General features: G+C 52.3%; 1 protein-coding gene across 1 annotated transcript in view; it reads right to left on the bottom strand.

The window, feature by feature from the left end:
- LOC119105419 (otoferlin) overlaps window positions 1-26451 on the bottom strand; it is a 283009-nt gene that overhangs the window by 71719 nt on the left and 184839 nt on the right. Inside the window, exons 13-15 of the mRNA XM_037228883.1 lie at window positions 19905-20061; window positions 15850-16036; window positions 241-427 (exon numbers count right to left, since the gene is read on the bottom strand). Coding sequence (XP_037084778.1) covers window positions 241-427; window positions 15850-16036; window positions 19905-20061 — 531 coding nt within the window. The remainder of the gene's footprint in view (window positions 1-240; window positions 428-15849; window positions 16037-19904; window positions 20062-26451) is intronic.

Raw genomic sequence — 26451 nt, 5'->3', positions numbered from 1 at the left:
TATGTTGGTTAAGACTGAAGCGTATGCATGTAGGCAGCGGCTGTATGTATGCGCGCATAATGGATACCAATCTTAAGTGTCTTCACCTTAATATCTGTTCGTTAAGACTGAAGCGTGCTACGACTGTCGGACTGTGCAAGGTCTTGTGACTAATACAGCCGAACACCATCATCTCCCGCACTGATTGGTGACCGGAAATATTCAGTTATAGGTCGTTGCCTTAAGACAGCCCCTCCGTACCCTTTTCGCCGTCGTTGCTGATGGTATTGAGGTCGAGGAAGTGTGTGCCGATGAGCGTGTCGTTGACGGTGTCCATGTCCTTCAGCTGGATCTTGATGCGCTGGCAGAGCGGAGGGAACATCTCGGTGAAGACGATCTGTTGGTTCCACAGCGGCGAGTAGCAGCTCTTCTTCACTGACGTCCGGCCCTGTCCAGGCATACAAACCCGCGGTCAGAGGGAGGGGGGGGGGGGGGGGCTGAGGCCGACTGCGTAGACGGTGCAGAGGCCGACTGGTTAGGGACGGGAACTGAGGCCGACTGCGTAGACGGTGCAGAGGCCGACTGGTTAGGGACGGGAACTGAGGCCGACTGCGTAGACGGTGCAGAGGCCGACTGGTTAGGGACGGGGAACTGAGGCCGACTGTTGGAGGGTACGGAGGACGACTGATTAGGGACGGGGAACTGAGGCCGACTGTTGGAGGGTACAGAGGCCGACTGGTTAGGGACGGGAACTGAGGCCGACTGTTGGAGGGTACGGAGGCCGACTGGTTAGGGACGGGGAACTGAGGCCGACTGTTGGAGGGTACGGAGGCCGACTGGTTAGGGACGGGGAACTGAGGCCGACTGTTGGAGGGTACGGAGGACGACTGATTAGGGACGGGGAACTGAGGCCGACTGTTGAAGGGTACGGAGGCCGACTGATTAGGGACGGGGAACTGAGGCCGACTGTTGGAGGGTACGGAGGCCGACTGGTTAGGGACGGGGAACTGAGGCCGACTGTTGAAGGGTACGTAGGCCGACTGATTAGGGACGGGGAACTGAGGCCGACTGTTGGAGGGTACAGAGGCCGACTGGTTAGGGACGGGGAACTGGGGCCGACTGTTGAAGGGTACGGAGGCCGACTGGTTGGGGGGGGGGGGGGCGCGGCAGGACAACTGTTTTGGGGATTCGTAGATTGACTCGTTAGGAGGTTGCGGAGGCAAACTGGTTAGGGAACGGGGCTGAGGCCAGCTGGTTGTGTAGGGGGGGGGGGGGGGGGGGTGAGACCGACTCGTTAGGAGGAGAGGGTGAAGCCGACTGGTTAGGAGCTGGGGGGGGGGGGGGGCTAAGGCCCACTAGTTAGAGAGTGGCTGAGGCCGACAGGCTAGGGGAGTGGTTGTTGAGGCCGACTGGAGGCGGGGGGTTGAGACCGACTGGTTGAGACGACAATCGCCAGATAGGGTTATTTGGCTTTAGATTCGCATCCTCAGGGACATTGCTGTCTTCTTCCATATGTAGAAGACAGCAATTGCCGTCCATTGCTGTCTTCTACCTACCACTTCTACCATAAAGGAATGGGTTATAAAGAACTTTTACTTGTTGCATGAAATGGTTCATAATGTATTAGAACTAATTTATAAGGTCTCTCCCAATACAGCGAAGCATCTATTCCTTCCTTACGCGACCCTTGTCACGCCATCAGGACCCGATCCGAATGCATCACTGGTTGAACAGTGGCGGCGCCAGTCTCCGAGCCACAGCGGATCAACGCCGTGCCCTGCGGCCTGGACCATTATCTCGACCTGTGCGAGGTCGTGCCCTGCGGCCTGGGTCATTACTTTGACTTGTGCAGGTCGTGCCGGCCGAGGTGAGTCTACCTGTAATTGATAGTCCTCAGGGGGACGCTTTACGACGGTGTGGTGGAAATTGACCACTGATCCAGCGATTACCATGGTCATCCGGCACGTTCACGTAAGTACTCTGACATCAGTGCTAGGTACTTACGCGACGTAAGTACCTAGCACTTACCATATATGACGCAAATCACACGAGAGCTGGTCAGACCATCGCTGTATCACAACTGACTCAGGGGGACCCCTGCTCTTAAGGTCATCGGAACATATCTCTCCGATATGTTGTTTAACACCACCTCAATTCTCTGATAGCCTTTTACGCAACCATTGCGCAACTTTGGCCTTAGCACGCGCCCGTCGCTTTTCTGGTTTCTGTGAAGTGATTATTATTATTAGGAGCACTGCTCCACACTCCCGATCGGTGGCCCAGACACCCCCCTCGCCGTCGGGACAGTGGGTGGAAACTGTGTTGCCGACTCGCCGCCCTCCGGAGGTTTTGTCGGCGGCGGCATGAGACGGTGACTGGACGGCGGCCGAAGCCTTCGTCGCCGCCGACCGTTCATGCACCGGTTGATTCCATTGGAAAGTCAACCTTGACGAGTGTCTGTGTACGAGCGTTGAAGACACGGGAACGTCACGAAACGGGCAGGCGCGCCCGTGAGACCAAGCAGGCGCGCCTGGTCAACCAGGAGCGGGGAAAAGACGGCCGGGGAGTTTGTCCCACCGCCAAGAAGGCGTGTGGAGGCTCACTCCTCCAATTCTCGAAGAAACCCAATCGTGGGTTCTCCTCAATCTCCATCACCCCGGGCCGTTGCTCCCGTGCAGTCCGTGTGTAGGAACGGGGCGCGCGGAGAAGCGTGGCCCGCCTTGGCCCACATCGCTGACAGATGGCGGTATCCCTCGGGTCCGCTCCAGTATCCGTCCGGTTCCGATGGGAGCGTATCTTTCTGAAGGAGCCGACCACCTGACGCCGATTAACGGTGCTGCTGACTTCTGAGATTTTGCTGTTATAACTTAATGTAACTAAATTTAGTCAGTTTTGCAATGGAACTATACGGGTTTAAAGTCCATTAGCCAGCACCTGCAGGCAGTTTTAAACAGACCTGTCCGGCGGCTATTTGTCTCTAGGAAACAGACCAAGCGCCGGACGCGGCTTCCTCTGCGGTGACGTGCGATGAAATTCCTCGGTATGCAGCTTTATCGACGCTTAACGTACCGAGAGCATAGTAAAACCTAAGAGACAAATGTCTCAAATCCATGAGCATACTGAAGTGCGAAGGACGTACGTCGTACGGTGTGGACGGGAGTGCTCTTTTACTTCTCTACCGCTCCCTCATCCGTTCCAAATCTGACTATGGTTGCTTTAGCTGCGATGGTGCATGAGACTTAACCAAACGCACCCTAAACACGGTTCACTACGCCGAGCCCCGTATCGATATAGGGGCTTGCCGCAAACCGCCCACCCTTTCGAAGTCTTCTGGTGGAGGCTCACAAGCCTCAAATAGCAATGTGCAGGCACAAATCCTGGGACTGCGCCACGCGTGTGGGCTGTCGTAGCTCCCAGATCATTCGACTTGCTGTGTTCTTGCGTAGCATGCTAAACCTCCTTCAACAGCGACGCTTACGACAAGCTTCTTTTTGCCTACGAATTCGAGAGCTCCTGGACGAAAGTAGCCTAGGCTTTAGGCGTGTTATCAGGTCTAGCCTGGTGCCGACCCCTCCTTGGGAGCTTGCATCGGCGATGGTTGATGTATCGTTAACAAACACGCGAAACAAAATGCACTATGACTGAATTTTAAAGTAAAGCTCTGGAAGACCTACCTTCCTTTCACAGCTGCACGACAGCTTGCACATACGGTTCCAAAACGGATGCAAGCGTAGGTTGTGCCTTGGTGCGTGGACCCCGTAACACTCTCATTCACGCTACATGCCAATACATCCGTCTACTCATGGAACTGATAGGCATCATCAAACCTCTCTGTTTTATAGAACCTGGCAGCATTATTTACGTTTGAACCTGTGTGACTCATTGAGCGATTTTTTTTGGGGGGGAGGGGGCTAACTTTGGCTCGTGTCTTTCTAACCCGTTTGTTGGAGGTATTCTTTCTCGTCCTATTTCACTGAATTGGGCGGGAAAAAACGGTCGCATTATGTTGAATCCCAAGCCACGTGGGGATCACCGGAAATGATCTCGCCGACGCAGCACCCAAACGCACTACGCAAGGGACGCGCATACCACATTACAACCGCTGCTTGCCAAGGACATGTGTCCAGTACTCTTTATCTGTTATGCGGAAGCTAGAGCAGTACCACTGGGATTCGCGTAGCAACAAGCTGAGGGTCGTCAAATCGCGCATCGTACTGCGGGCGGTCGTCTTTCCACAAAGAAAGAAGAGATGAAGCTGCTCTTTGCAGCCTACGCATAGGACACGCTCCTGCAGCCCCACCGTCATCTGCTATTTACTGATGATAGCCGTGATAGCCAACGCTGCTTTTGATGCGGCAGCCTGCTAACTGTGCATCACGTGCTGATCGCTTGTCCTGGCCTAATTTTTGGGACGGAACGCCCAAACGTTACACCAGCCGACATCTTAGATGATGAGTCTAGCGTTTTCGAAGCTCGACAATTTTCGGTTTTTCTCTTCCGTATATTTAACTGTGATGTTTTTGCCCTCACGCCATGCGTGTCTCAGTCTTTTGGTTGCTTATTTTTAGCATATCAACCACCAGTTTGGATCACAACTCTGCTGCATCGCACAACAGTTATGGGCGCTGTATGATCATTTGCAGCCGATGCTCACTAAAATACCAAACTACCACCACCACCAACATCCAGCCGGAGAATCCGTGCCAGCAGTAGATTGGAAACTTGAAGCATAGATGGTAATTTGCATGGTACAACACATGACTTCGTTGAGACTCGCTCGTTTTATTTTCAAGTTGTCACGTGGTAATGTGGGCAGCATGTGGGGACTGCGGACTACGGGATGTGAAAAGCTCTGCAGCCTGTTTGATGTGAGGAGACCCAGTAGGGCTAATGTGCAAGCTTTGTAGCCCAGCGTGCAGGTAGGCAGCAAGGTTATGAATGATATCTATTGTGGGCAGCGGTGGCAGTGTTTTGGAAAATGGCGTGGTAAAGCTTCAAGAGCGGACATCTCTCGGTGGAAAACTACAAAAATAATGTTGATTTCAATGATGGCTGGCATGGCTGCTGCCATACTTGCACACTGCACGCTCCACCCACGAATGCATGCAGATGTAGTGGGTACCCATCGCCATGTTGCTGAGGTTTGTGCGTTGTACCTCATACTTTGTAATTTGCAGATTTTTAAGGCCATCTAGACCTGCGATATCCATCCGAGCTCAGTGAGTCGCCGAACTTAAGGTTAGGGTCAAGGGTCTAAATTTGTATTCTTGTGAGTATGAGCGCAGCCAAGGGGGTCTCTGGGGCTTTACTCTCCCATGGGAGTTGAGCGTAGTTTTTTTTACTACGACGCCAATGAACGTGATTATGCAGTCTGGCAAGCGGAAAATGAACTTTTGCTGCGCATCTTATTGACCACCTTTAGCAATGACACGTCGCAATCAACGAAAGTAATGTAGAGACAAGGTCAGTGGTAAGCCGCGTGAACATACGCAGTGCGCAGTTGGGACAGCTGTTTTTGGCGCCAGGACGAAACAAACCAACATTAATGGTCATTGATACTGTATGTACTATGCCTATCAACGTTATTGCCACCTGTAGTTTTCGCAGTGTGTACAAATAGTGAATGGGGCTGGGTACTAAAAAGAAATGTTAGCATCCTTCGCAAACCGCTCCCGCCGCAAAACCTTCTCCCCCCTCCCCCACCGCCACAAATCCGGGCTGTATTGGTATTTTATGAGAGACCAGCCGCCTCCAATATTCATGTGGGCCACCAGCAGTTTTTAGGGTCACATGAGCGTCTTTTTTCGGGTCAGATTGACGTCGGCCGCGGCGGCGCCTTGAGCGGCAGTTGGAGGGAGGGGGAGTGGCAGCTCATTGTGCCATCCTTGTTACCAGTTGACCGGCAGGCGGTTGCGCGAGTGAGGCCGAGCGGTGTTACCAGCCGACCGGCAGGCAGCTGCGCGAGTGAGGCCGAGCGGTGTTACCAGCCGACCGGCAGGCAGCTGCGCGAGTGAGGCCGAGTGGTGTTACCAGCCGACCGGCAGGCAGCTGCGCGAGTGAGGCCGACCGGTTTTTCCAGCCGACCGGCAGGCAGCTGCGCGAGTGAGGCCGAGCGGTGTTACCAGCTGACCGGCAGGCAGCGGCGCGAGTGAGGCCGACCGGTTTTTCCAGCCGACCGGCAGGCAGCTGCGCGAGTGAGGCCGACCGGTTTTTCCAGCCGACCGGCAGGCAGCTGCGCGAGTGAGGCCGAGCGGTGTTACCAGCCGACCGGCAGGCAGCTGCGCGAGTGAGGCCGAGTGGTGTTACCAGCTGACCGGCAGGCAACTGCGCGAGTGAGGCCGAGTGGTGTTACCAGCTGACCGGCAGGCAGCTGCGCGAGTGAGGCCGAGCGGTGTTACCAGCTGACCGGCAGGCAGCTGCGCGAGTGAGGCCGAGCGGTGTTACCAGCCGACCGGCAGACAGCTGCGCGAGTGAGGCCGAGTGGTGTTACCAGCTGACCGGCAGGCAGCTGCGCGAGTGAGGCCGAGTGGTGTTACCAGCTGACCGGTAGGCAGCTGTGCGAGTGAGGCCGAGTGGTGTTACCAGCTGACTGGCAGGCAGCGGCGCGAGTGAGGCCGAGCGGTGTTACCAGCTGACCGGCAGGCAGCTGCGCGAGTGAGGCCGAGCGGTGTTACCAGCTGACCGGCAGGCAGCTGCGCGAGTGAGGCCGACCGGTGTTACCAGCTGACCGGCAGGCAGCTGCGCGAGTGAGGCCGAGCGGTGTTATCAGCCGACCGGCAGGCAGCTGCGCGAGTGAGGCCGAGCGGTGTTACCAGCTGACCGGCAGGCAGCTGCGCGAGTGAGGCCGAGCGGTGTTACCAGCCGACCGGCAGGCAGCTGCGCGAGTGAGGCCGAGCGGTTTTTCCAGCCGACCGGCAGGCAGCTGCGCGAGTGAGGCCGAGCGGTGTTACCAGCTGACCGGCAGGCAGCTGCGCGAGTGAGCCCGAGCGGTGTTACCAGCTGACCGGCAGGCAGCTGCGCGAGTGAGGCCGAGCGGTGTTACCAGCCGACCGGCAGGCAGCTGCGCGAGTGAGGCCGAGTGGTGTTACCAGCTGACCGGCAGGCAGCTGGGCGAGTGAGGCCGAGCGGTGTTACCAGCTGACCGGCAGGCAGCTGCGCGAGTGAGGCCGAGCGGTGTTACCAGCTGACCGGCAGGCAGCTGCGCGAGTGAGGCCGAGCGGGAGAGTGTGCCGAACCGAATTGGTGGCAACCAATCCTGATGCGCAACACTCCCATTGGCAATAAACAAACTTTCTCCGAGACATTCCACGTCTCAAATCAATTTCAGATGAATGCGTTACCGGTATTACAACTGCAAATTCTTACTATGATTAATCTCCTCCTTAGTAAACTTTGGGAGGCGTGAACCTCATGAACCCTTATACATTTTCAAAAATATAACTGTGGTTATGAATACGGCAGATATTGTCGTTATCAAGGTCATTCATTTGCTCAGCTACCTGGTATTGACTGGATCGGAACCGAACATAAAATGTGGAATTGTCATCAGTCTGCTATTGCACGAAATAAACCGTGCACTGTATGATAGAACGAACGAGGCTAAAGGACTGGATGCGAAGTTGCAACCACTGCCATTAAAATAAACAAAGTTTCTGCACCAAACTATTGCCATCAACTTCGCTCCTTAAAAGTCTCCCCATTCGCCGCATTATCATTCTTGAATACGGGTAGAAGCCACTTCTTACAAACTTCTCCATTTGCCGTGTTGTCGTTCTTTAATATGAATGGATACCTTTGAGGATGATGAGTAGATAGGTTTCTTCAAAGGCGTGTGGCCAACAAATAAACGACTCTCGTTTATACTCGGTACGGTTTACTATTTATTCTCGGTACGGGTCATCGAAGCCTTCTGGCCCAGCGTCTGTGTTTCTGGCAGCCCTTACTTGTGCCGAGTATCGGAAATCATACTGTAGGAGCTGGACTGATTTACTAATGCCTTTGGGAAGGTATTTCTAGCCTTATACCCGGTTGGAATGGTCGAGACTTTTTGGCTTTGTCTTCTGCGTCTTATGCAGCACTTAGCCTAATACCCTGTGAAGGCGTTATGATGTGGGGCTTGCATGTGTGATTTTGTTTGGCACCTTTTTATTGGCAGAGTCTGCACAGATTGAGAACGCTTTCACCATAGCTTGTTAGCATTTGTTCCTCTTTAATCTTGTTAACTCGTTAACTTGGCCTCCTTCCAGCACATAGTCCACTGTCCGCTGTCGTGGGTGGCACGTCATTCGGTGTTTTGGATACCGACCAACAAGCATACCGACGTCCTGCTGCAGCTCGTGCAGTAGACCTGTCTCGGCGTAAGGGAAGCTCAAAGTGTTCATTGCAGGCAGGCAGGACAGAAGGTGGTGATACATTTTCACCACGCACGCACACACACACACACGCATACATGCATGCACGCACGCACGCACGCACGCACGCACGCACGCGCGCACGCACACACACACACACACACACACACACACACACCACACACACACACACACACACACACACACACACACACACACACACACACCACACACATATATATATATATATATATATATTATATTATATATATATATATGTATATATATATATATTGACTAATTTATTGATTGATTGATCGATTGCCACGCGCGATGGGCATTCACGATACGACTGTTATTAGCATAAGTTGTTTGAAAATTAGCACTTGAATTCAGCGCGTAAAATGCCCCTTACCCAAAGCGAATTCTAAGAAATATTGTCAGGCATGACTTTCAGGTCGGTGACTTCGTTATCGCAATCAAATTTTCAGCAATGTGACGTCCGCGGTAAAACCAATACGTAGATTTGAGTTATGCATAAAACGAAACGCAAAACACATGCTTTGAGCAACTTATATTTACTCACAGAATTCGTTCCACTTTTGAAGGCAATCTGACCAATAGGGCAAGGTGGCGGTGATATCCTTGTAGCTTCATGGATAATGTGATGCATGTCAAGTTTCACATGTGTGTCGACCAGCAGGCGCTTATCAGTGATTCCAATGGGTAGTGCAATACTATTGTCAAGAGCGCTTTTGCTGCATTCAGGTCACGGTGCAGAGCAATGCAAGATGAATTGAATCCACGCATGCTCCTTTATTTGGTTAAAGAATTCAAGCTACTGAGCTGTGGGGTTAGGTGGTGCATATATACGACATATGATAGCATTAGGTGATCTTATTATGACCGGGGCGCAGACCCCCTCTGTATTTGTGACTCAAACTCAGTTAGGCTGTTTGCCGCCAGGTCAGGTATGGTGTTTAGAGCTACGCCACCTTATTACGTGTTCTGTGACGGCTTGATAGGTTTCCATTGTATTTTACACGGCAAAATGCTTGAGTGCATGGTATCGTCTAATTTGGTTTCCGTTTGACAGAGGATGGCCATGCTGTTTTCGTGCACAAATCGAGTAATCTCCCACAAGTCATCACTGGCAGTAACACTGCCTCATGGGAGCTCACTAGGTGTTATTAAACACCGATTCGGAGGACTGCTGACGGTGCTGGTGATGACTTAAAGGCTAACCCTGATCATTGTGGTCAAACTTATATCCTTCAGGCCAGGGGCGTAGCCGAGGGAGACAAAGATTTATGTCTACTCCCCCCCCCCCCGAGCGAAGAAATGTACGCTAGACGCCGGCGAATTTGCAGGACTTGGTCCGAATTCGCAGCATTCCAGAAAAATGGAATTTGGCCCACCTGCCTCCGGGGAAACTTTGGCTATGTGTCTGGTTCAGCCTATTTCTGCAACGGCGGTTGAGAGCAATGCGGCGCGACATCCGGCAGGCGGCGACCGCACACTCTGCGCTACTGCGCCGCAATGCACCCGATCGTTGCACGTAGCCTATCGCGTTTTCCGGCTCCTGATAAAGGTTCGTTCGGCTGCAAGCTGCGGTGGGAAACGTTCGATCTAAGTACGTTGAAGGCTAAAATGTAAAATTTTATTGATTTCCCAGCCATGACGACAACACATGGTGCATTCAGAACACGGTCATATATGAGACCGAGAGAGACGGCTTAAACGTTTTATCAGATTTCTATCATGAAGGAGCTTACAATATTGAAACATTGATTCGAATAAATACACTTCTGCTTGCGCCAGGAGGAGCAACACGAGGTAACAGAAGGGTGCAAGGAACGCGTCGCTTAAATGACGGTTAGCTCTCACAAACCAGGGGATCTATTGTAGCGTTTTCAATCAGCAGGAAGTCACAAAGCTTACGAGGCGGCTGAAACGGTGAACTATCACCGCAACGCACGAGGCGTTTGTTGGGGAAGATAGAATAGAGCGCACATACAGAGGGACTTCGCGCCAAGCGTGAAAACTAAGACAGGAGAGCAATAACTAAAGGACATAGTGACAGCGGAACCTTGGCTTACCTTGTGTCTCAGAACAGAAATCCTTAGCGTCAACGTGGGGTGAGAAACTAGTCACAGCGTACGGGTAAAGACGTTGCATCTTAGATTATTTGAGTCAGTGTGTTATAAGGCGTGCCTCATCCGGGCGTGGTTCGTATGCTTGCACCTCAAACGCTTTCACCGATTATAAGAAGTTATAAGTTTAGTTCTCTTATCTTTCCTACTGTCTGCATTGGCTTTGCGAAACATTTCAGTCGTTTACCAGGGAATGATTCAGGAAATAAATTCATACGGCACAGACGAGCAATGATGTCATAAAACTGTGATAACACTTGGCAAGGTATTTGATGTGTTGTGTCGAAACTAGCATTAAAAAGTACAAAGCCCTTGTAAAAAAGGAAACCAGACTAGCAACTATTCTGTGAGCGATTTCCTGAGAGCATTTCGTGACAATAAGACATTCTGTCTGGCTAACACGGGCAAAACACATCGATGTGATCTGGGTCTGCATTTTACTCTTTCGGCGTGGAATCCTGTCTCAATATTCAAGAAAACACTTAAATCAGTTTGTCGGACCCTGTCACATATGCACCATAGTCGTTAACAGCCATAATTACGCGGCAAATTCTCGGTAATTGAAGGGGAGAGTGGCGTGGAGACATTTTTCCGCGGGAACTGCCTGCTGTTCTGACACTGATGTGTTGAGTGCAGCAACTTTGCAAACACAGCCCATAAGGTCATAGGGATCCTAAATAATTTAGGATGCATTCGCGTTATCGAACGTATAACGCTATACGTATTAACGCTATACGGTCCTGTAAACGCTATAGGAGGCTTCCATTGATAACACAGGAGGCACTCTCGCAGCTGCAGCAGGTTCTAGAAGACGCGCCACGTGAATCTGGTGCATCTACGACCAATCCTCGACTGTACGCTCGGCATCCGGCCTGGCCAGGAGCGCACGGTCACGCGTCGCCAGTGTAGCCCGGTCAGTGTGGCCGAGTCAGTGTAGCCTGGTCAGTGTAGCCCGGTCAGTGTAGCCCGGTCAGTGTAGCCAAGTCAATGTAGCCCGGTCAGTGTAGCCTGGTCAGTGTAGTCTGGTCAGTGTAGCCTGGTCAGTGTAGCCCGGTCAGTGTAGCACGGTCAGTGTGGCCTGGTCAGTGCAGCCCGGTCAGTGTAGCCAGGTCAGTGTAGCCAAGTCAGTGTAGCCTGGTCAGTGTAGCCTGGTCAGTGTAGCCCGGTCAGTGTAGCCTGGTCAGTATAGCCCGGTCAGTGTAGCCCGGTGAGTGTAGCCCGGTCAGTATAGCCCGGTCAGTGTAGCCCGGTCAGTGTAGCCCGGTCATTGTAGCCCGGTCAGTGTAGCCCGGTCAGTGTAGCCTGGTCAGTGTAGCCCGGCCAGTGTAGCCCGGTCATGGTAGCCTGGTCAGTGTATCCCGGTCAGTGTAGCCCGGTCAGTGTAGCCCGGTCAGTGTAGCCCGGTCAGTGTAGCCCGGTCAGTGTAGCTAGGTCAGTGTAGCCCAGTCAGTGTAGCCCGAACATGGTAGCCTGGTCAGTGTATCCCGGTCAGTGTAGCCCGGTCAGTGTAGCCCGGTCAGTATAGCCCGGTCAGTGTAGCCCCATCAGTGTGGCCTGGTCAGTGTGGCTTGGTCAGTGTAGCCCGGTCAGTGAAGCCCGGTCAGTATAGCCCGGTCAGTGTAGCCCGGTCAGTGTAGCCAAGTCAGTGTAGCCCGGTCAGTGTAGCCCGGTCAGTGTGGCCCGGTCAGTGAAGCCCGGTCAGTTATAGCCCGGTCAGTGCAGCCCGGTCAGTGTAGCCTGGTCAGTGTAGCCCGGTCAGTGTAGCCTGGTCAGTGTAGCCCGGTCAGTGTAGCCCAGTCAGCGTAGCCCGGTCAGTGTAGCTCGGTCAGTATAGCCCGGTCAGAGTAGCCCGGTCAGTGTAGCCCGGTCAGTATAGCCCGGTCAGTGTAGCCCAGTCAGCGTAGCCCGGTCAGTATAGCCCGGTCAGTGTAGCCCAGTCAGCGTAGCCTGGTCAGTGTAGCCCGGTCAGTGTAGCCCGGTCAGCGTAGCCTGGTCAGTGCAGCCCGGTCCCGCTGGGCGGTGTCGGTTCGTAACCGGCCACCAGCCGCCGGAGACATGCTTAACGAGGTGTCTTCAAAGGTATTTAGTTAGCGCTAGTGAGTCCGAAATGAAATTTAACTCTAATTTACTTCGAATACACCATGGGTTGTCAAAATACCCTCGAGCCCGTCTCAAAATGCCCTTCGTTTGGGGTGAATTACTTTCATTTATCCATGGCGTCATGCCGTAATATGAACCACGTTTTTCGTCACCCCTTGCAACGGTGGCCGTCGTATTGATTTTAAGAAATGCTTACACAAACTACGATATTTGTTATGAGTGGCCTCTGGCCATACCCTTGACAATAAAGAAAAGCCACATTTAGATTTTCATCTAGATTTTAAGCTAATTGTGAAGCTATTTGCATTTCCAAGTGCTGCTTTAAAGAAGTTCACTACTTGTCTACCGTGCGGTTTCCCAAGCCAGCGTTTCACATGAATGTTTTCCACTCCATGCAACGCGCCTACAAATGTCAATTCAAGCAAAAACCGTAATATACCGTAAAGTCCTTCATTGTACGGGGGCGAAATGCCAAGCCTGGTCAATCTGCCAAGACTGAATACATCTGAAACGTCCTCTTTGTCATGACTAGGATCTCGGATCCATTACTGATGCCAGACATCACAAACACATCCATGCTTTAATCTCATCCCACCAGGTCACAGTAAGGAGTGTGACAAAGTTTGAAGAATTGTGTGGAAAATAGCAGAAGATCAGGTTTCGGTGAGAGGTCAATTTTTTCAGAGGCAAACGGTGAATACCGTACATTCTGCTCCACGAAACAATGATAACGTTTTAATTATGTATATACGGGGTACGGCGTGATCAACCAAACAAGGAAAACCACTGTCATACCGCTTTGCATTTGTGCATTCCCCATGCATGCACTTACTCTTGTTTCATCGTGCGTTCTTTTATCCTGAATATTAGCCCCAGTCCACCCATCTTACGGAGGCGTGCTGTGTAAGCCGGCCGTGAGTCGGCTCCACAGGCGCCCCGGCAAGAGGCCGCCATCTCACCGAGGCGTGCCGCGTACGTCAGCTGTGAGTGGAGCCATCACACAGGCGGCCCGTCTGGAAGCGGCATCAAGGTACAGACTGCAGTGTTGCTCCACCAATGGTCGCGCTCGTGAAGAGTTTAATCCCAAGTGGTTGAGATAGGCAAGAGAGCTCTAATATATCGCCCATCTCTACTCGCATCCCGCTAAAAATCGTGATGCATAAGCCCAGATCAACCAACGATCATAACAAACAATCCCTGATGGGTTTCTCCACAGAACTTCGCGCATTTCAGATCTCCCCTTCCCTCCCCCAGTACCATCTATGCGTCCTTTGTGACCTGCTAGACGGGTATGAGAGTGCTGGACCCCCCCCCCCCTCCCATCGAACTCCTGTGACAAGTCAGCCAGCCGAGGCACGTCTCTCAGCGCCCCATGGGACCCACCGCTGGACGTCAAAGCTCCGCCGTTTGGTCAATGACGTCACAGCAGCGTCAGGCATTACGTCAGAGCTTCAATTGGAATGAAGCCTTTGTGGGGTCAAAAGGTTGCCCTAGCCATTAGCAAGTTTGTGCGACACTTCGCGATATGCTCGTGGTGCATGCATCCGTGTTCGCGTGACTCTTGGACATTAGGACTGCACTATTTATTTCGTGAATGCCGAACCTGACTTGGTGGCACGTATAGCTTCTCTGGCAGGACAGATGCAAGTCTAAGTTCTGTACCAGGTGAGAAAAGGTTGGTATCTACACCACTGTCATTTATGTAATAACTGCTGGAGTACAACATATGTATGGCCCTTAATTTTAACCGCCACAGCTCAACTTCCTTGTTTGGGTAAGCCATAGTGATCCAATTCGGCCTTCCGCAATTAAAAATGGTACTCTTTTAGCAAAGATCTCCCAAGTCGTTCTACGAATCCGACTCAATGTTGTCTGGCGACACAGTACCAACATGAGATAAAAGAGCCACCATACGCAGTTCAGAGGAGTTGACTGAAGAACTCATCAAAGGTACAGGCATAGTATGGATGCGACATAGCAAAATAACAAGCGTGTATTTTAAGCGCCTCTTCATTCGTAAAATGCCATGAGACAGGACTACTTTACCCTTGACAAAGCCATAAATGCAAATGCTCTACTGCGCTGAGCCCAAAAAGGTTATTTTAAATAGCAGTCACAAGGGAAACCAGCAGGAATGGAGCCACAGTCCGCTGGCCCGGCTTTTCGTGGTGCTGGAGAAGTGTTCAGAACGGTGGGGGAGATGGATATGACACAACCTCAAACGAAAGCAGTGCAGAACCTTTTCTGGCTCTTGCCTCCGTACGAGAAAGACCGCGCTGCATGCTTTAGTTACATATCAGACGTTCACCAGCAGTGTTCGCTTTTGGTGCTCGCCGCCCATAAAAATAGCACTGGTGATGTCGGCCGCATGCTAACTGGCGCAAATGGCCAGGCTTGCGTCATCAGTTGCGTCACAAGTCCCTTATGTCCGACGACTGAATCCTACTGGTACGATAAGTCCGAAGATCGGAGCCCACCTGTACAGTCAGCCCGGCGACAAAGCCCTCCTGTACCGTCAATGGCGAGAACCCCCGTACCTTCAACGACGAGACCCTCCCGCGCCGTTAATGGTGAGACCTTCTCGCACCGTCAACGACGAGACCCTCCCGCACCGTTAATGGCGAGACCCTCCCGCACCGTTAATGACGAGACCCTCCCGCACCGTTAATGGCGAGACCCTCCCGCACCGTTAATGGCGAGACCCTTCTGCACCGTCAATGGCGAGACCCTCCCGTACCGTCAATGGCGAGACCCTCCCGTTACCGTCAATGACGAGACCCTCCCGCACCGTTAATGACGAGACCCTCCCGCACCGTTAATGGCGAGACCCTTCTGCACCGTCAATGGCGAGACCCTCCCGTACCGTCAATGACGAGACCCTCCCGCACCGTTAATGGCGAGACCCTTCCCCTACCGTCAAATGGCGAGACCCCCACCCGCACCGTCAATGGCGAGACCCTTCCCTACCGTCAATTACGAGATCCTCCCGTACCGTCAATGGCGAGACCCTCCCGCACCGTTGGAAACAAAACCAACTTGTACCACCAGTAACTAGGGCCGCACGCACCGGAAGTGACTGGTGCCGCACGCACCGTCAGTAACAATCTCCGAAAGCATCGACAGTATCAAAACCCGGAAAAAACGTCAGTAATAAGACCCACATGAGACGTCGGACGCCAGACATTAGTCGGAATCAAGATCCACATATATCGTTGGCAACGGGACGGGCATGTACCGTCAGTCCAGCGAAGAACACCCGCACGTACCGTCAGTCCGGCGAAGGACACCCGCACGTACGGGTTGACCAGGTCGCTGGTCTCGCCCGTGATGGCTCGCTTGACGTTGGCCATGAGCGAGGAGTTCATGCGCGGCAGGCCGTCGGCACTGTGGATGGTGACGGCGATCCGTGCCCGCTGCCGCTCGGCCGTCACCCCGTCCGGCAACAGCAGGTTCCTGCCACGGGCGCAAACAGAGTCGTGTGGGTAAGGAGGGGGGAGGGCACGGGGGTTGAAAAAGGGGCTCATGATGGTGCAAGCCCTCTTCCCCGCTTAAAGTTGTGATATATGATATATGATCCCAGATATTGCTTACCATTATTTTAGCGGGCCCGATTTTCTTCTCTGTTCTATTTTTATATTTGCCTTCTTATTGGAACAGAAGCCACAAGCCAACGGAAGACACCATTCTCTTTTATCTTAAGTCAATAAACTAAATGAAGCGTGCGTTGAATGATTAAATGGAGTGACAACACTTCCACCATTTGTTTTACAATGGTTTAAGTGGTCGCTTTCGTAAAACGATAGCAGCCGGAAGTTTTGCCGGCAATTTTTTGTGGGTTCCTAAAAGAGACATTGAGGGCCCATGAACGTAGATTGTTTATCGGAACGGGTGTCACGAATCCACACTACCATGAACAGCCCATGTTCAGCTGGGTATATTCAACCTACACTCAGAAATGATTAGTGAAAAATTAGTAACGTAGTTTTGGGCATACGCCTCCGCGAGCCATAGAAACCAAAACAGACGTCCTGCATTGTAGTCTGCATGGGCTGCGCAGGCGTCCACTCCGTGGCTAACACCTGGCGGCCAATAAGCGGGCGAAAAAGAATCACACATCTGAAAAAGAGCCTGCGAACGCTTAAAGACACCAAATCGCACGGTACTGTTCAGTACTGTGGCCGCCGACTGACACAGGGCACTTCCATTGTCTCATTGTGGAATTTCAAGAGTCTCATAAGTTGCCATATCTCCCTTCATTGTCAGAGGGCCCAGACCAACGCCAGAGGCCCTCTGGGATGCGGGGCACCGTCTCTGTCTCCGTTCAGCAAATGTTCTTTTGGCCGACTCGGGGCCCTTTGTCAACGCAGGACCCCCTGTTGGGCACTTTGGTCCCTGACCTAAGGAGCACTGTTGCCCACAGGTGCCCCTGTGGCCCACAGGGGCCCCTTATTATTCCAGGGGCCCCGACCAATCTAAATCACGGGCCCCGGCCTTGTCCCTGGTTGGGAAGTGAGCGCCTTGGGCTTAGACTGGCACAGAGCTGACTGGTCCGTGCTGGCGGTCTCTAGCCGAAACAGAGATTATCAGTGCTCCATGGCTCCCCAGTCACTACAAGAAGCCCTCTGACTGACATTCGAGGACCTGGCCCCACTGGCCGGGGTTCTTAATGTGCCCTAGAGCGAGCCCTTTGAGCCCCTTGGCCCTCCAATGGGCCATTGAAGAGAACATCTGGAAAATCTTTAAGTTGTGAAATAAGGGCCGAATAGGTGCCTGAAGGGCCTCCCTTCGGGCGCCCTGGAAATCTACCTCTGACTGACTTTGGACCCCTTGCCAGCACAGGACCCCTCTTAAGCACTGCGGGTCCCTGAACAATACGGCGGCCCCTCATTGGTTCAAGGTCCCCGATCAATGTAAATTGAGGGCTCGGCCTTGTTCCTGTTAAATTATGGGCCCTCAGGCCCAGACGAGGCCGACGTTACGAGGCCGACTACTTGGTGCTGGTGGAAACTGACAGACATAGAGACCCTTATCGACTTAGAGGCCTCCGACCGGCGCAGGGGGCGTTCCGACTGACATTCGAGGATCCGGCCCCGAGGACCGGGGCCTGTTAGTACGACCTCCGGCCAGCCCTTCCTTCCGTAGAACTGAGCCTTTTGTTGTGTGTCCCCAGGAGTCCTTTCGGCCAAGTCCCGTGGGGCGCTTTGGGGTCCTAAGGACCTACGGGGAAAGGGGTGTGCGCCCCCCCCCCCCCCCCCATTCCCTCCCCTGACTGCGACACTGGTTCGTGCCGCAGGTCAAGATCAGACGTGTCAGTCGTTAAACAAGACATGAGAGACTCGAATAGAATTGCTGGATTTTAAAGGTGATTGTGGACATGGATCAGCGTAGGAATAATATAGAACTGGAGATTGCCTGGGGTCCTGGTCTTTAACAAGTATATACGGATACGGATTTAAACTCGACCCATGGAGCAGGACCAGGAAAAGTTGATGACTCATCGGTGAAGCCAGAAAAATATGTATATTGTACGTTGATGAAGAAGTATATGAATTCCGATTGATTGCAATACAAGTGCATATCTGATTTCGAAACATCCTCCAGCCATGAACCATTCCTGTGACTTACTTAACACATCCCGTCTTGCGTACCTATAGAAGCATTCGCTACTCGTCTTACAGTTCGTGTCCCGCACACATAGCGGCTAACAGACCTCAAATGTCCCGTTCGTTTTAGGTGAACAAATTACCAAATTGCCTCGCAGTCATAATCATCATATCATTTACCGTCACTATGCCATTATCATTGATTATTATCAGCCATGCGCCGCTGCGCAGCATGAAACTGGTAATGCGTTCCACATTGACTTCATGATCACACACGCGCTGGAAACAGATTTTAGGCGCCCATGTCGCGATAATTACCCAAAACACAAAATGAGACGCTTATTCACTGAGGCAACAGGAGCTTTCATCTGACAGAGGCGTTATTACACCATGGTTTACTTGCCCCGCAAAGCATGTGATGTGAGTAGATTATTGGCCCTATACGACGAACGGTATATTTGCTGTCAGGAAGGTTGAGTGCAAGTGCAGCATGAGCGTTGTGTTCTGTATAGTGTTTACCACTGCTTTTAATACTGAGCGGCCTGCACCCGGCATTACGGTCAATGCGGTTTAAACATATCCTTGGTGCGCAGGTTCCGTAAGTGTCTGTAGATTACACCACCTGTAATTATGCACTGGACACCAGCGGCCTGCCGTACCACATGGAGCCACACGTTTGACGCAAGCTAGGGTAATAAATCGTGAGAACCGTAATCGCGTGTTTTAAACTGTCATAACAGCGGCAGAATGGGGTTCTGTACTTCTGCAAAGCGGGTCCCATTCAAGAACGATATGTGCGCAGGTCTCGGTGACGTATAGTCTAACATCACGCTTGGCCGCTCCGTTCTGTCCTTCGACGAAGAGAACTTAGGGAAAAATGCTAACAAATTAATTACGCATGGTCAGGCGAGATGTAATGACATGGGCCGTATTTAGCAACGGTGTTCAGGAGCAGAAGTGCAAGTTCAGCACAATGAACCGTAAAGGAAAGATCCAGGAAAACCATGCTGAATCTATTGGTGGCAGTTTTTGGCGAACAAGCAAAAATGGCGAGGCCGTGAATGACATTAAGCGAAGCAGACGCTACGGACGAACCGCACCTGAGCTGCCGGTGTGGTTGAGCAGCCCATACCAAAAATGTTGGGTAATAACATCTAGTAGAGCAGAACAGTACCAGCCCGTGTCAAACATCCATTCCGTCCTTGACACACCATATTTAGAGACTGTTAGGAAGCGAGCGATGCATGTGAGCCCAGTAAAACCTCGGCCGCCGACAAATCGCACCAAGTCAGCATGCCATTAGAGCCTAAACCTATTTCTCCTCTCTCGCACACGACACCTACGTCTCACATCCACCAGCCACACTCAGGCGCGCGCGCTATCTCTTCACGCGTCTCGCGACGTGCCTGGTGATTTGCACTCTATTAAGGCACGGCACTCATGCCTCATCTGCGGCACTCATGCCCTACGCATTCTACTCCCCCCCTCCCCCCCCCCACACCACGCTTGCACTACTCACGCCTCATCTGTGGTTATCATGCCCTAAACGCAGCACCCATACCTCGTGCGCGACACCCTTGCTCCGCGCGACACCCTTGCCCCGCGCGCGACATCCTTGCTTCGTGCCCGACACCCATGCCTCGCACGCGACACCCTTGCCTCGCGCGCAGCACTCATGCCTCGAGCACGGCCACTCACGCTTCACGCGCAGTACTCACGCCTCGATGTCGTCCTCGTCCTTGTCGGTTCTCGTGGGCGCCTTGACTGTGTCACCCTTGCCGATGACGCTGATGTCACACTTGACGTACCCCTTGGGGCCGCCGCAGGGGTCGTCCGGGTCGGTCAGCAGTGCCCACTTGTGGTAGAACTGGTGGTCTGGAGGCGGAGAGGCAGGGCTCAGGGGCAGTGATCGCGTGGTTGGTTTGCTCGAGTGCCGTTGGAACAGAACTCTTCGCAAACTCATCTTGTTGTGCAGGTGTTGAGCCCGATGCCCAGATGGTCCGAAACGTGGAATAGTTTTACACTAGCCCGTTTGCCGAGTGGGCCTGAGGGTTTAACTCTATTTTCATGCGGTGGATTTCACTGCATGACGGGAGACAGTTAAAGATGTTGAGACCCTGAAACCTAGAAATCTACGAGGCTGATTGTATTGTTCGGAGCTCAAAATTACCGCCGGAGCGTAAACTCTTTTGACACACATTGGTCTCGGAGATATCCGTGGCGCACTTATCAGCTGGTTAGTTAGTATTGGTTAGTTTACCAGTTAATATTAGTTAGTAGAGGTTTTAAGGGCGCGGCAACTACAATAGGTACCATTCATGCATGGCACACTAAGGAGAGCAAAAGAGGATAAAAACATGTCTTGTTTTTTCCAGAAATTTACCGGAGCTTGGTAAATTGCATTTAGTTTTGTTTAGAGCCTGTTGGTTGCGTGTTTAGTGCATGTAAAGGATACCTTGCATAAAAGAGTGAAATCCTGCAGACATATAAAGTATTTTACGATAAACATGATCCGTATCTAAATCAATGACGGCTCCAGTAATGTTAAAGGGCAGGTAAAGGAATGATTGGATGCCTCCAGCTACCTCCATTAGTAAGACTGCCTGCTTCCATAAGTCGAGTAACTTGGCTGATATGCACATCCATTTATGTAAACCCATTCCTTGATGTCTTTATTGCCCCGAGATCTGCGGCGGATCCATAAGCTCTCTGCAATTTATACGCATCACAAATCCGCTGAGCGCGATCAGCTTGGATACCACGGACCGGCCGGGCGCGGACGGAGGGTCGTGGACGCCAGGCCGGCCTCGGAACTGGCCGTCATTCGCGCCGATGTGCCTCCCAGCAAAAGTGCCTGAAGCTGCCTCTGCGTGGTGAAGCGAGCTCAAACCGAATTTTGACACACAATGGCCAATTTATTCAAGAAAAGTCGTCAGACTTTAAAACACCGGCTCTTGCAGCCACGCATCCCATCACATAACCAAGGGGGCCGGAATGAGAACGGCGCCAACGTGCAATGCAATGATATGATATGCCGTTTGGAACTATGTAGTTTGGGGACATTAAATTCATAGGTGTTGGGCAGGGGAGTGACTTGATATACTTTGCCCCCCCCCCCCCCCCCCCCCCCCCCCGCTCCCATATGCTAGCTTGAGCCCGCACTGCCCGTCTGAGCCCCACTGCATACAAGTACAAAGAGAATACTGGGCGAGAAAAATCTAGCAAATGCTGCAGAACTGCTGGAACATAAGGTACATGAGCACATCACTGCAAGTTTTACGTTCATTTTGTACCACATAGCATACTGGAGTTCCTGGATATTTGTAATGCTAGCTTCTCAGTACGCTAAGCCAGTCTGCAAATGTTGGCGGGCTTTTCAGGAGATCTTCACTGCTATCTGCCCGTCTGACTGGGTCGCAATTTCGCCACCTCACTTATTCGGCCTTCAGGTACTAATAGTACCAATCCCAATTACTTCAAAGGAAAGTAAAATGGAGATCGCTGACTCTTTCTCTTGTCTCGATCCTCCCCTTCTCCTCGATCTGATCCCTTACTCTCTCCCTCTCTCTCCCTCTCTCTCTCTCTCTCTCTCTCTCTCTCGTCGTCTCTCCTCTCTCTCCTATCTCTCTCTCTCCTATCTCTCTCTCTCTCTCTCTCTCCTCCTATCTCTCTCTCTCTCTATCTCTCTCTCTCTCTCTCTCTCTCTCTTCTCTCTCTCTCTCTCTCTCTCTCTCTCTCTCCCTCGATCGACGCCTCTCTCTTTCCCTATCTTCCATTCCCTTCTCTCTCACCCATCATCTCCTCGCTTGATTTCTGCGAGCGCTCCGCTAGTTCCATCTCAAAAAGTCAGCACAATGCATACCGCATAAATATTGCCCTTTAAATTCGAACTGGGTCAGATTAACTGCAAGGACTTAAGTGAACAAGGGACGGGTTTGTTCCTTTGCCTCCGTTGGGAGCTGTTCAACATGTTTCATCCTTGTCTGATAAGGCGCAATGTTCATGAGGAGCACTGACCATTGCTAAGCTTTTATCTCGGCTACGAGCAAAATTGGCAGCCTTCAAGCCGTGCAGGCGAGTAATGCTTTATACATGAATACATGTTTTCGAAGTTAGATACACAGAAAGTTATGTTACCTAGTCGTAACTGATGCAGCATTTTTAGTTTCGTCAAACGCTCGCTGCTTCCGGTGTTGTTTTTTTACCACGTTTTTACCATTTTAGTTTTACCACGGATAGTTAGGAGGATGGAAGTAGCTTTCAAATCGGTTTAACGCGTTTGGTGATGCCTTCACATATGGCAGCAATCCCCTGGTCGTGGCGTTACGGAGCACGTTGCTTGATCCCCCCCCTACAGGCAACGTTTGGCATAACGTTTCGAAATGGCAACATTTTTTATCGTTCTGGACATGTTGAGACTGAAAACCACTTGACACGCCAAAGGAAAATTTGAAAAATTGAACACGCATCAGATGTGGTGAAATAAGCTTACTTTTACTATTGGCATACTTTTACTTAGAAAGAATGTTCAAGACAACAAAAATTTACCTGTTTCACTAAACTATTCTCCTCAATACGTCGTTGTCTTTGATTGTGTCACGGGGACGTTTCTACGACAGCACTCACTTGCAGTTTCTCCGATCTCCCCGAGATGTGGCCCGCGGCGGGTACTGGCTGTGTGCGGAACGTAAGTACCCGTTAACTGTTCGTGCCTTGGTCCTTTCTCATGGTGTTCTTGCATATCATCGTAAGTTTAAACAACTGACTTGTATTCAGAGCTCAGTCATAGCGCTGTCCCTAAGTTGTACGATTACAGGTCTTGTAGCAGCTGGAAGAATGTACATCTTGTATGGTGTAGCACTGAATGTCACTTCGTGTCAGAAACTTGCAAACCCTGTGCAACATTGGATGAGGACCAATTGGCGACCATTGTATCTGGACATTCGTGCCTCACAACGCCAGCTATCAGTCATTCGATAATTATATTTTCTTGGCCTTCGCGTTATGGCCAGTGGAATAGTAGGATTTGAATGATGTTAATGTGGAACGCCTGGGCAACCAAGGCGTACTTTGCACCGAAATAGTCTGCACATCTTTGAGGGCGTTTAGGTCAGAAATAGAAGGTCTAGCTCTTTAGGACAGGGCTGTGAAACTGCGCGAAATGAGCACCAAGACGGTCATTTTAGTACTAAAAGCCCATACAAATATGGAACACCTCCCTTTAAGAAACTCCACTCGTGATGGAACAACTGCATTAAAAGCCCCATACAAATATGGAACACTCCCTTTAAGAAAATCTGTCTCATGATGGGACAACTGCATTCCGGAAATTCCGCTTTCTTTGGTTATGACAAATACCTTCCATGCATCTCAGGCATAAGAACTAAGCAAGAAGCTGAGCCAATCAATTTTGTTATCCTTCTCACCCAATTGCAGCCTGTTCGGCGTAGATGTTCACACCAAGGCGCGCTGCCTAACCATGAGTCGAACAGACGTCGGCAGATCGAGCCGGACTGTAAGACGGGCATCAACGGCTAGTTGGAGGGCCTAAATGCACTGTGATGTAGTGCGTTTCTAGTTAACGTTGTACCTAGCCACGCCCTCGCGGCCGACCGCCGGAGGCGGGGGTTGACCGGCCGCCGCGGTCAGAGGTCACCGGGAGGTCAGTCTTCTGATACCAGTGAGGGTACGCGCATATCACGCGGGTGAAGCAAGTGGGGCGTGCCAAGAAGAGTTGAAAGACTTTTTGCGACGGACGGATGTCTTTCGGCTGGCAGGGGGAGGGGGGCAGAAAAAGCGGTGGGGAAGACGCTTTTTGGACTCGGCTCGCGGATGGCGGTGATAAAAGTGCTGTTCGAAGAGGCCACAAGGGATGTTCGAAGCCTGACGTCGGCGCTGCGTCGAGAACTCGGTCCATCGAGGAGCTGGTACCAGCACCGGTGCAGCCACAGCCGCAAGCAGCCCTCCGAGACAAACGGCATGTTTTTGCCGTTTCATTCCCCTTGTTTCATGGTGAGTTCGACTGAGCGCCACCCAGCGACACGTTCCGTGCCGCGTCGCCGCCGCGTGGAATCGGCTGCCCGCGGCGGCCATCCGCGCCCCCTCGCGCCAGGCATTCTTGACTGTTTTAAATCGCTGTCTCATCGACTGAAACTGTGTGTCTATGCGTATAGGTGTACCTCTGTACTGGTTGTGTTTCCTCTTTTTTGTACGACACCAGCAGGCGCAGAACAACCACCACGTGAGTGCGCCTTAATCGAAATAACTTGCTGTAACTGTGCGCTTCGTAGCTCGGAGCCTGGCATGGCTGCACGAGCCGCCGCGCTCTGGAGAGTCGAGAGTCGATTCTTGGGCGGATTTCGTCCGATGTTGTGGCACAGTTACGTCTGTTGCAACCCAGCACTGGATCCCTGCACTGACCTTGATGAGATGTCGGTATGTGCAAAACAAAGTAAGGGGCTGTCCATCGTTCGCCGGCCTAAGTCAGTTCAGTTGGGGAGGGGTCTGCTGTAAAGAAGGGAGCAGTTGATCATTTCCGTAACGAGGTAGCCGAGCTCTCCCGTGCCGTGTTCCGTGTTCCGTGTTCCGTGTTCCGCGCTCGAGGTCCACGCGGCCGCCGGCCGGCCTGCCGGTCGTCTGGCGCTGTCGCCGGGGGCGGTATGACGTCATTCGCAGCCAGGCGGGTCAATTAGAGGTCGGCTCAGGGGGACGGGAAATGGCACGTGACCCGGCCAGGGTGAGCTGGCCGGCGGCGCACAGGCGGCGGCGCACAGGAACGCGCCTAGGGGGAGGGCAGCGGTGCAGCAGGGCCGGGCTAGCCGGAGCTCGGGTCGGGCTGGGCCGGTTTCCGGGACAGACGAATGTGAATGAATGCGATGTTGGATATGCGGTCCTTTTCTAGTCACCAGAAGGTGAAGCGCACTCGGGCACCATTGGGCCGCGGTCGCGGGCGCCCGCCCCCTGTTATATGCTGGCGTTGTCATGAGCTAGGGCACACTCAGCACAAGTATCCCCAGGCTTTAAACTGAGGGGGGTTACCGCGGCGAAACCGGTGGTAACCGGACCTGAGGCCAAAGGTCCCCTCAATTCCCAGGTATGTTTGCTTCGTGTGCGTGGTCGTGGTCTTTCACGGGTCAGTTGGTTGCCACTCACTCCAGCTGTTGTGCACCTGATCCCATCCAACCGCAAGGCATTGAAATGTGTTGGTATGGTTTAAGCAAATACTTTGATCGGTCCGGTAACGATAAATGACGTTCAGGTCCTGCTGACGAAAGTCTGTTTGTCCGCTCAGGCCATCTTTGGAAACGATGTTCTGGCGTTGTTTAAGTCCTTTCAAGTAAACTACATCGAGCGGGTGCTTTATTTAGGGGGTTTTCGTGTATCGCTGGACAAGCGGTTACATGGCACTCAGATGCAGCGAGCTTCCGCGTGCCTTGCATATCATTTTACGGTGATATTATTATCTGAAAGGATCATTACGCACAAGCGGACGACTTTGGTCGATTTCTAGAAATGCTGCGCATGATCCGCATCCTCGACAAATGGAACGTTGTGGAGTCTCCGTCAGTCCTTGCCTGGCTCGGTCTAGTGTGAATATCCACATTCCAATCCTCATGAATGACTCGGACTATATGTAATATTCAGTTGTCCTCGGCCCCGCTGGCTGGCAAGCGTGAGATGCACGGCAGGTCACAGACCGCCAGCGGAGCGTCCGCCGGCACAGTATCACCGGCCGCGGGGGCCGCGCGTCCGGAGGCCGGTTCATGCGCGAGCTCTGATCGCGTGCGTGGTCATTGTTTAGCGTGCCCCGTCCCAGTCAATGAGCGTGCAGCCAACACAGCGCTTCCTCTCGGAGCGGGTTTTTCCGTCCGCACTAGATTCTGTCCGTCTTGGGCCAAGTCCATTATGCCCATGATGTCCATTCCGTTCCTGGCAAGGTGGCGGACGTGAAGACGGCCCTAGTGGGGGTGGCAAACCTAAATGGATCGGGTTGATCAACGTCGATTTGGCTGAAGTGGAAGCCAGTGAAGTCACTCAAAGGCAGCTTGGTAAAGGTTTTGTGCCAATCGGTCCCATATGCCCGGAGCATGGGACAGGCTGTAACCCTAGATTTCCGTTTTTATGTGTTTGGTGGTCTTTGACACGGCGCAAGGTTACTTTTTCTGGAGAGGTTGGGTTATTGACCAAGCGGCATCGACTGATGCAGGTTTGGTTTGTCGATCGGCTGCGTAGGCTTGCATGGGGTTGTCAGCAGGTTTTGTCAGC

This window comes from Pollicipes pollicipes, unplaced genomic scaffold (assembly GCF_011947565.3).
Source record: "Pollicipes pollicipes isolate AB1234 unplaced genomic scaffold, Ppol_2.1 Scaffold_6138;HRSCAF=7277_pilon_pilon_pilon, whole genome shotgun sequence".
Classification (NCBI taxonomy): Eukaryota; Metazoa; Arthropoda; class Thecostraca; order Pollicipedomorpha; family Pollicipedidae; genus Pollicipes; species Pollicipes pollicipes.
Note: the sequence above shows the minus strand (reverse complement) of the source record. Positions and strands in the feature narration are given on the sequence as shown.